This window comes from Poromitra crassiceps, assembly GCF_964638095.1.
Source record: "Poromitra crassiceps genome assembly, chromosome: 13".
NCBI classification, from domain to species: Eukaryota; Metazoa; Chordata; class Actinopteri; order Beryciformes; family Melamphaidae; genus Poromitra; species Poromitra crassiceps.
Window position 1 is genome coordinate 35,319,903 of NC_139644.1, and position 10,736 is coordinate 35,330,638.

A 10,736-nucleotide genomic window follows, 5' to 3' on the forward strand; every position below is an offset into this window, starting at 1 on the left:
CCCCTGACCAAGGCAATGGCAAAAGAACTGGAGTTGGTCCCCGGGCGCTGCATTGCAGCTGCCCACTGCGCCTAGTTCTAGGAAGGTTCCTAGTAGAGGATGAATTTCCCTATAGGGATAAATAATTTAATGTGTGGGAAACACTGATGTAATCTAGGGTCTGCCTGGAAAATTATGGACTTTTAAAATGGGGCTGTGCAGAACGCACCCAATCTTCATCTATAGTGTTAGATGAACCTATGTCTAGCTACGTAAATCATATTGAACACCAGGCAAAATCTTCCAAACAAATCAAGGTCTGCAAAAAGCACGTTTTTATCCTTCCCGGCTAGTTTACATGACAAAATGTATCTGGTTTATGAACAACTTGAGTCTTCTGCAGTCAGTGAAAGCTTCTGAGCCTCAGAGTAACTGCAGTCAAAGTAAGGTGTATGCCTTTCTCTGCATGTTCTTCACCCTCAGTCATCCTCTTTCAACAATAGCATTTTCATATCTAGTAAATCAGACTGGGAAAACAGTTCAGTCTGGTTATGCAAGAAGCCAGGCCAGCAATGTCAAGAATAAGAAATAAATTTGAAATGTCAAACCCATTTTGCAACAATCAAGGATTTATTATTGTTAATCAATATTCTCCAAATAGGGTCAAAAAACAAGGACATTTTTTTTTTTTTGCATTTGGAATAACAGACAAGGGAACATGTAACCTTACAGAAGGTGTGAGAAAAAATCATTAAGACCTGAGGGGCAAACAAAGACATCAGTTTACAGGAAAATAATCTGATTTTCAAAAAAACAGCCGACGTGTGAGGTCGGCTCATTCAGAGAGAGAGAGACCAGTAGCTGACCCATCACCAGTTGATAAATGGCTGTAAAAAAATGTTTCTCCAAGCTCCTCGTTTTAGCTGTTCCAGATACAGGTTAAAAATAGGTCAAACCTGCGGTTAAGCAAAGCCCTGGGTGAGGGGATGTGTGGGACGAGTCAACGGGGTTACAGAACCTCTCTCAGGTGTCTCGTCTGACAACCCGTTACGTTTAGTGAGAGAACGCTAAGTGCTTACAGGCTGGACTCCGATTAAGAACAATTTACACGCTGCTCTCTAGTCTAAACGAAAAAAGTTAGAGCATGCCTTCCTTAAATCCGTCCTACACAATCCTTCCGTTCCCATTAAGCCGTCACCTGCTCTCCATTTGACCTGTACACAGTGGAATAATTGTTAAGAAGCGTTGTGGCTCGACCACGCATCCCCTCTCCTCCCCCGATTCCTCTCTAGGGCTGTGGCGGGGGCCCAAACTTGGAGCTCAGCTTGGTGATGAGGGCCATGATCTTGGGGTTGCCCTGGTACTTGGAAATGTTGGCGGGGTTCGACGCCACGTCCTGGAAGGCCGCCATCACCTCTGGGTCCTGGAGTTAAATTCATACAGGGAAAAGGGGACCACATGTAGGAAGAGCAATGATCATCCTTATTGGTATAGCGCAGTAGTTCCCAACCTTTTCCAACTCAGGGCCACACTTGAAAATCTCAAATACAGAGGCCAAATCATGTGTTGTCAGAGCACTTGTTATTTTCCACAGTCACTAACACAGCATCTGAAACATGTTGCAGTTATTTTCCACAGACACTAACACAGCATCTGAAACATGTTGCAGCATTTTTCAGTGTTAACAGTTTTCAAGGAGCTGTCGATCAGCAAGGGGGGTTTAAATTTGTTTAATGTATTTATTTATTTTCAAATGATTTGGCGTCCCACTTTCAATACCTCTGAGGACCACCAGAGGGTCGTGGCCCACAGGTTGGGAATCACTGGATAGCGTGTTTCCGAATCAGTCACAAGGCACTTTACAAATAAGTTGATGATATAATAATATCATAATAAAATCCAGTAGAATACATAAGAAAAATCTAAAACCAGACCAATAACAACCAGATGCACTGTCAAAAACTCTGGTGCGATGCTAGAGGAACATTGAGCCGTGACTCACCTTCATGGCGTTGAGCACCTCGGGGTCCTTCAGGAGGTCTCCTATCCCTCCTGGCATGCCTCCCATCCCTCCTGGCATGCCTCCTGGCATGCCTCCCATGCCTCCTGGCATGCCACCCATGCCTCCTGGCATGCCTCCCATCCCTCCTGGCATGCCGAACGGAGCTCCACCTGGGAAGCCAGCGCCGCCTACAGGACAACAACTCCATTTAGTTCTGTTGCTTCAGATCTTTTGTCACTCTATAATGATGAGATATTTGTGTATCCTGTGAGGATGTCCTGCATGAACTTATCTTCCCTTCATGCCATGAACCATGGATCCTTTCCGCTCTCTTACCTGGGAAACCTGGGAAGCTGCCCGCTCCTCCTCCAGCAGCCTGCCTGGCCTCTTCATCCTGTTGAAAGACACAAGAACACAGGCAAAGTTCAGATCCTGAAGAGTGATGCTGACATACAAAGGTTTAACTCCTCTGCTTCAGCTTGCAGCACTACACAGATGCTGGCACCTGCTGTATTTGAACATGCAATAGCACGCCCTTTTATGTTCAAAATTAGTACGTAATAAAGCTTTGTTTTCTTTTTATTACGTTCAAAATGAGTATAAGAAGAAAGCAGTGAATAGGGGGGTTCCTGTGGGCCCACCGTGACTCACCCTCTGTGCCCGCTCGTGCTCCTCCCTGGCTTTCTTTATCCTCTCTTTCTTATCCTTGATCTCCTTCTCCTCCCTCTTGCGCTCATACTTGCGTCTGTGCTCGGCGATTCTGGTAGCCTGAGAAGAGACGGCAGCGCCAGAATGAAAAGCACATCGCAAACCCACAGCAGAGTCTCCAGAGGTTTCCCTGTCAGTCAGTGAGGGATCTGTGAGTCTCCAGAGGTTTCCCTGTCAGTCAGTCAGTGAGGGATCTGTGAGTCTCCAGAGGTCTCCCTGTCAGTCAGTGAGGGATCCGTGAGTCTCCAGAGGTCTCCCTGTCAGTCAGTCAGTGAGGGATCTGTGTGCCAAGATGCTTCTGGAAACCCAGAGCTACATGATGCCACACACAGCTAGTAAAGGATGAGGCACGTTAACCCCAGGCAGTTTAACAGAATGTTATATTTTTTTGTTTTGTTTTATTTTGATGATTATATTATTGACATGCATCAGGACAAGGTTAACGGGTTAAGAAATCTGGATCAACACTTCAATTGATTCTTCTATAATAAAAAAGAAAACTGAAAAAGGCTTGTAACTGTTCTCAGGTACGGTACCTTAGGCTGGACCTCCTTCAGCATAGCGCTGGCATCCTCGTCGTAGTCCAGTTTGCAGGCGGTGGCCAGGTCCTTGGCTGCCTCCTCCCACTGGCCCAGCATCCTGTGGCATCACACACACAAGGCAGTGAGGGAAAATACAAAGTACTGCTGCTGCTGCTGAACAGATCAAAGTACTGTTGTTGTTACACTGCTGAACAGATCAAAGTAGTTACACAGCACACTGCTGAACAGATGGGACAAGCAGCATAGAGGGGAGGTGGGAAGGAATCCAGTGAAAACTGAGGGCATCAAGGATATGGGACTAAGTTTACGGGGTGGGAGAAAATGTTTCTTTTCAGATTAAGCACTCACACTGTTGGACACGGTCACACTGTACGCAATTTATTTGAAGATTATTTGTTTTGGGTTCTGTCCCGCCTGCAGTTGTGTTGTTGTTTTTTGCTTGGGGGTTGTACACCCAATTGCTTATGGCTTTAAACTGATGTCTGAAAACGAAACAATAAAAAAATTATATACCAAAAAAAACATCATTAGTTCAAGTTACCTGTCCTCAAACATTTTTTTATTGAGTTTGCCAACTAGTGGAATACTCAACAAAAGTATTGGTCCTGAGATCAAGGGCTGGTATATTTTTGTTTGGATGGGAAAAGCTAAATCAAACCTTTTGTTGTCGTTTATATGGCAAACCCATAATTGCATTTTAATGGTCTAAAAAGATAAGAGCACACTATTTAAGTGATAGATTCGATTTTCAAATCACTACATGATCCAAACAAAATGTTAAGTTTATTGTATATACTGTATGGCAGTGCTATGACAAATTATTTTATGTCACTGGTTCTCCCCACTGTAAGCCACAGTCTGTTCAGGTGGCTGAATGTAGACTGAGCGTTGCCAAACAAACTGAGGTAGGTTAAGGTGGTGGTTGTTTACACCTAGGGTGCGGTTATGTCACGCACGTGTGTGTGGGTGATTCATATTCACCGGAGTGACCGACTGACTTCATGTAGAGTTTGCATGGAAACCTACTTGTGAGCTTTCCCTCTCCACTTGTACGGCTGTGCAGAGTCGGGGTTGATGCTGATCGCTCTGTCGCAGTCCCTCTTGGCTGCGTTGGGCTTCTGCATCCGGATGTAGACACTGACACAAAGAGAAGCACCGCTTGTATTCACCACTCAGTGCTGATTCATAACAGACGTAATAAAAGAATACTGTTTTAGAGTGGGGGGATAACACGTGGCTATTGTGATGCATTAATATATTAGATGCATCTTGAATGTGAACTGCTGTGCTCGCCGCTGGGATTTTATTTTTTTATGTGTGGTAGCGGCACATAGCAGAGAGAGAAGTGTGTCCATGCGAGATGAGCAGCACTTTATGTTCAGTTTGTGTGGGTCTGTCTGATACTGTAGTGGTCTGCCATAAATACACCTGTGAATGAGATTGAACAGTCTAAAAACAGCCCAGCAGAGGAACTCACCTGGCCCTCTTGGCATACAGGACGGCTACACAGGGGTTGAGCTTGATGGCTTCAGTGAAGAGATCCAGGGCTTTCTGCAAATCACCTACATGGAACAAAGTCTTTGCATGAAAACCTGATATGTGAAAGATGTTAAGGCTGAATTATACTCGACCAAGCTCGTTGGGGGTGGGGCCCCGCGAGTCTCCGTGCAGACCCAGCGCTGGGGTTGATGCCATTATACTCAGAAAGTGATCAGCATGTAGGCTATTGTACAATGGTAATAGTGAGAACAGCCCGTGGAAAAGTCGCAATGAAACGGTATTATTTGCAGTACTGAGTGTGCTTTCACTCTCAAACGACCCCACATCAGCACATAAAGGAATCACCAAACTTGTTTTTACTGAATAGCCGTTTTACTTCTCAGCCCTGATTGCCTACTCTGTGATGCTTTTAATCTCTCTCAATAATGCTCTCAACACAACACATTTACTTGGTGAAATGACTAAAAATGAACAGTTGCAAATCAAAGTTTATAGCCTACCACATGGGTCAAGAAATGTGGCGAAAACACAGCTCAGTGTTCAGGGCTCAGTGGCTTGAAAGCGGACATGTTTGGAGAGAAGCCGTGCGCTGCTCGCGCTGTTAGAAAAAAAATCATGCACAAGGCGAGCGCCCGACGGAGCTAGCGAATAACCACGCCCAACAAATTTACGTCATTTGACGCGCCCGGCCCGCGCTCCACCCACGCGCCCTTCACGGCAGGGTGAGCATAATTCAAGCTTTAGACATTAGGGGTGGGGGAAAAAATCGATTCACTTAAGTATCGTGATTTTTAATGTCACGATTTTTTGAATCGATCTTTTATTCCAGAATCGATAATCGCGTCATTTTTTTCTGTTTATGTATGAAATGTTACCACTTTCATCCAGCACATTATAGAGCGCTTCCCTCTGCTCCGTGGCTCATACAGCCAATCATGTACCTTGTTAGTACAAGTGACACGGAAACAGCCAATCATTTAACAGACAAACTCCGAGTGCACCCGCCCCCACTCATTCACAGCTAATCATATCCCTTGACAATGGTGGCATTGCTAGTGACGCGATGGTTTGATCTCACCCGGCGTTACAAAGAATTCTATGTGGGTGAGTTTAAATTCGTGTTAACGTAACGTGTTAACATGTGTTCTATTAATAAGCGCCCGGGAAATTAACGTTAATGTTAAGACACCAATTTCACAAATACGGATGTCTGCAATGTTACTTTACGGAATGCGGGGCATCCGCAGCTCAATTCATTTCTGTGAGCAGAGACAAAGTTGAACTGTTGGAAAGGTTTTACTTGTACTTTGGAACAGGAATAACTCATTGTGTCATCTACACAGCTTATGATTTTATGTCTTCTGCTTGGGCGGAGTCTTGATGGGTATATAAAGCTGATATGGAGAAATGTACCGCATTTTCAGCCAGGCAAGGCTTTTTCTCGCCCAACCAATGGCGCGCGGTCCCCGGCGCGGTCGCCCTCCAGCCCTACATAAGCCTAGGGCATATTTGTAGTTAACTCATTGAGTGCCAAGGACGAGTATGTTCGTCATTTCGTTTAGTAACGTAGAGTGCCAAGGACGAGTATGTTCGTCAATTGCGTTTTTTGACGGTGGGACGTGGATCAAAGCCAGATCCATCTCCTGTGAAAGTATGGTGGATGTTGAATGTGTAAAAGCTATTTTAGGGACCCATTAGGTGGCGACAGTGCTCTCCAGATTAGAGAAAGGCGAGGAAAAAAGAGAGAAGAAGTAATGGGGAAACGGAAATCGCATCGATATGCATGAAGCATAACGTTAGCTGTGCCTGTGAACAGCAGTCAATCTGCTGCCACAATTGAGCCCCTCCGTGTCCGCTGCGATAGCCCCTCCATATGATTTAGTTGCCGACACCAGCGTCTTTCTGAAAAGTTACATTATTCTCAGCTGGGAGCCGGCGACACGCTGTGAAAAAGTGGGGGGATGCAGCGCACTTTTCAGTGCAGACAGAGCAAACGCAGAGCGAGAGCAAACGCAGCAGAGCCCCAGAGACACTCCCACGGAGGAGGAGGAGGGGGGTGGGGCACGCAGGGCAGCAGAAAGCCCAGAAAGCCCAGAATCGGACGCAGCTTCATCCCAGCTCACAACCGAAACCCCAGAAACGAGCGAGCCCGATCCAGACTGCCCCGACGAGCGGCCGCCATCCAGGCAGCAGAGACTCGCCTGACACAAGCAGCACTCAGAGCGAGCAGAGCCACCAGAGACACACCCACGGAGGAGGAGTTTGCAGTAGAGGGGGGTGGGGGTGCTGTTATATTGAAGGAAATTACTGTTCAGATGTTTCAGGTCAGAAAATATTAGCTTCAGAGTCAGTGATTTGCTTGAAATGCTATATTTCACAAAAGGCTCAATATCTCAGCTTCTAGATGGAAATGCCTGTATTTGCTGTTTTTGACCTATCTTCTCCGGCTGATAACTAAAGAACGGAAAATGATATCAATAAACTTTTTTTTGCTGCTGATACAATAGTCTCATCGTTCTTTGTGCGTGTTCGGTGTTTACATAGTAATATCACACAATATTCTGTGGGCCTCGAGAAATCACTGAAAACGCTCTGAAACTCTGGCACTGGGAGTGTCCGTTCTCCAAAAGTGGCTGGCACTCAATGAGTTAAGCAAGTCAAAGCAAAACCCAGGCTTTTCCACACCTCTGGTTCACCTAACGTTAACCCTACAACCCTGAAATACACATTACCAATTTTTTTTTAGAAGGCTGGCAACGCTAGGCTGTCATCAATGTAAAACATCACCATGTCTGTAAATTACTGCTTGCAGTTGCACTCAGAGCATATGTGTGTGTGTGACAAATTAGACCTACCTGTGTGCCTTGAAAATAAGGTGGTTCAAAATAAAGTGGCTAAATGCAACCTTTTTCTTCTCATGTTTTTTATTAATAAAAACGGGTAATTAAAATTATCAATAATTATCGATATCGACTGATATGAAAGATGTTATCCATATACTTTTTAACTATATCGCCCAGCCCTACTCATGATATAATATACAGTCTCTAGAAGTGTATGATTCAACTTTTCCCATGTTCTAGTGTAAAAAGCAAACAAACTGAAAAAAGAAAAGAAAAAAAGAAACAAAAATCGCAATGAATCGTAATATCGAATCGCAATAATCGTACAATCGCAATACTTAAGAATCGCAATATATATCGAATTGGCACCCAAGTATCGTGATAGTATCGAATCGGGAGATAAGTGAATCGGCACAGCCCTATTAGACATATCGAATGCCTTTTAACATACCTAACGTTCCAATTTCTGAAAAGAACATCACTCTACCTTCTCCTAGAGCGTTGATAGCCTCCATCTTCTTCTCGTTGGCCTGGTCCATCATCTCCTCTGTGACCTGAGGGGATATACAAGTTCAGTCAAACAATGCCTGAAGCCCAATTCATGCTTCATCGCTTGACACTTTCAAAACTGTCGCTCAACAATATCAATATCAAGATGTCTTTAGAGACAGAAAAGTGTCAACATTTTCCTTTCGTGTAGAATTTTGTTATGTCATGGACACCGTTATATTTTGTCCGTTCAGTTCGGTCAGTGTAGCGGTGTCTGACAGCCAGCCTGCCCGGGGAAAACCAGGAGCGTGTGGAGTGATTCTAGGAAAGGAGGAGCGAGCCGTGGTCGTATACAAATAGAGGGCCTGGCATTAATTTTTGCCTTTAGGATTCAGGCGAGATGTTTTTACAGTGTTTTGGACTCAGAGGAAGGCGAAAATATTACAGCAGGTTATTGGAAACGAACAGCCGGGGGACACCGGGTTCCTCCTCGCAGCGGAGCAGAGGAGAGAGACACTGTAGCTGGGAGGGGCCGGGTCACAGTTACTATGGAGAAGAGTGAAACCTTCCGACCATAAAGCCAAAGACCAAAATTATAGAAGAACACACCTCCAGGTCAAAGTCTCCCATCTCCTGAGGGTCATCTGTGTCTGGCTCGATCACGCCGTCGTCGTCGATTTCTGGGGGGGGGGGGGGGGGGGGGGCACACCCAACATTCACCAAAAATATTAGGTCAGGTTCATGTCAGGTCAGGACATAACCTACTTCCATACAATTAATATCCAGCCCATTACTTCAAAAGCCCAATTTACTCTCCAAGGTGGCATATGTGAATCAAGTGAATAACTCACACCAACACAAACTTGACAAATTCATATCACTTTCAAAACAATGACCAGGGTCGGGGCCAGGGTTACTTGAGCTAAGTTCAACCCTTCTTTTGTCAGTTCGCACCAAGCCAGTAAACACTGGTTAGTCCCTGGTCATGACAATTCACATAAGACCCAGGTCAACCAGGGAGAGACAATTAACTCGGGCTGGAAATGTGAGGTCCCCCATGTAATTTTGCCATTATGACATGTCCTAAACGCAGCGTTTCACTGTGTGGTGTAACATCCCTCCCTGTCATGTTATATCTTGAGACTCCTATCAGCTAGCGATCTGTAGCCAACGGCTAGCAGCTAGCGCTGCCTTGCTGTGCGTCCCCATTGGTAACCAATGGGGCACGGTGGTGCAGTGGTAGCGCTGTCACCTAATAGCAAAAAATAAATAAAAAATGGTTGGACCTCATTCTGAAAGGGTAGTCTCTCCAATCTCCATAGGAAGCAGGCTTATTCAAACAGTCTTTCCTGTGGGGAGGCACTAAAGGACGGCCCTGCACGTATTTGGGAGCCAAGCTATAATTACAGAAACTCTGTTGCAAGGCGGGAGACGTACGTACCAATATCACTCTCCTCGCTCTCAGATGGGCCAGGAGGCTCAGGGTGTGGCGCAGAGGTGGGGGGCGGGCCACAAGGACAGCCACCCTACAGAGGAAACATTTATTGCAATTCACTCAATTCAAAATTCAAATACAAATGACCTTATCTTCTGTGTTGTGTCATTTCTCACCTAAACAATACAATAATAGGATTCAACATAGAACATTCATATTTTTTTCACCTTGCATGAACCCTCCTCTGTCTTGGGTTGGGGTGGAAGTGTTGCACCCATGCTGTAATATAAAGATAATAATTTAGAACCTATTGCACAACCGCCTGCATAATTTTAACACAAAAGATTAAACTAACGCTAGTTTATTAATCTCTTAAATCCATATTCATACACTTGACTGTAAATGCACCCTGTATGCATAGCTAATGGATGCAGGATCGATTCATTACACCGTGAAAACATGTGTGGAGGAGACGGTGTACCGACCCGTCCAGCCAGGTCCTGAGGAAGCCCAGCTCGGGGAGGTGCAGCACTGCGGGGTTGGAGTCGCACAGCTTCACGAAGGCCTTCAGCTCGTGCACTTTCCGCGGGTCCATGCTGCCGTCTCAGGTCCAGCACACAGCACGCTGCGGATGTACGGGCAAAGTGAAACAGAAGAGAAACAACATTAGCTAGCTAACACGACTAGCTTGGATAACGTTAGCTTAGCTAGCCAATGCGTTCGGTAGCTCGTGTTTAGGTAGGTTTACTGAATGAGCGTTACAACAACCACAGTTTGATGAATCGACCCTTACAAATGCAATTCAGGCACTTGCAATGGCATCATGCAATACCAATATCATTATCACGCCGCCTATATATAGATGGTAGCAAGACAGAAGTTTCTGGAAATGGGTTTTGCAACTGTAAGCTGAGTGACGCGGGGATTTGTTTGACGCATGCTAGCCGCAGCTGCAAATATACGAACGATGCAAACAGCAAACATCGACGCGGTTGCCAGAAAGCATCACAGTGGACTGGACACCCACCTGCTCAAACACTCGAACCTTTCACAACTGAGAAGTAGAAAAAAACTGCAGGAGACGTGCAGTCGATTATCCGCCACAACGCTGCTTCAATGGTTGCGTCGCTCCGGTGTTTTCATTCAGGCGGTTGTTGGTCAGCCTTCAAAACACAGGGGTCCTGACCGTAACAACGTCGCGAGTGAAACGGGTAATTTGGTCTCATCCAATCAGAGAC

General features: G+C 45.5%; 1 protein-coding gene across 5 annotated transcripts; it reads right to left on the reverse strand.

Annotated features, from left to right (window-relative positions):
• Positions 1–596: 596 nt before the first annotated feature.
• st13 (ST13 Hsp70 interacting protein) lies at positions 597–10,656 on the reverse strand. Of its 5 annotated transcripts, none has more exons than XM_083650185.1 (14): positions 10,526–10,656; positions 9,984–10,123; positions 9,726–9,777; positions 9,505–9,589; positions 8,673–8,743; positions 8,062–8,128; positions 4,709–4,793; positions 4,258–4,368; positions 3,226–3,328; positions 2,633–2,749; positions 2,318–2,375; positions 2,104–2,169; positions 1,982–2,049; positions 597–1,402 (listed from the first exon to the last, which is right to left on the reverse strand). In XM_083650185.1, the coding sequence occupies exons 2-14, from the start codon at positions 10,091–10,093 to the stop codon at positions 1,268–1,270; spliced, it is 1,128 nt and encodes a 375-aa protein (XP_083506311.1). In that variant the 5' UTR covers positions 10,094–10,123; positions 10,526–10,656; the 3' UTR covers positions 597–1,267. The 5 variants fall into 5 exon arrangements, with proteins under 5 accessions (XP_083506311.1, XP_083506309.1, XP_083506310.1 ...); XM_083650183.1 differs by having other exon boundaries at positions 1,982–2,064; positions 2,098–2,169; XM_083650184.1 differs by having other exon boundaries at positions 1,982–2,064; positions 2,098–2,165; positions 2,317–2,375.
• Between the last annotated feature and the right edge of the window lie 80 nt (positions 10,657–10,736).

What these genes read in the sequence shown, in the direction of transcription:
- st13 (XM_083650181.1), bottom strand. Translation starts at nt 10,093, where the DNA reads ATGGACCCGCGGAAAGTGCACGAGCTGAAGGCCTTCGTGAAGCTGTGC. An exon ending in TGGGAGACTTTGACCTGGAG is followed by an intron (nt 8,129 to 8,672) that starts GTGTGTTCTTCT and finishes ATATCCCCTCAG; the next exon opens with GTCACAGAGGAGATGATGGA. An exon ending in TGAAGGAGGTCCAGCCTAAG is followed by an intron (nt 2,750 to 3,225) that starts GTACCGTACCTG and finishes GTCTCTTCTCAG; the next exon opens with GCTACCAGAATCGCCGAGCA.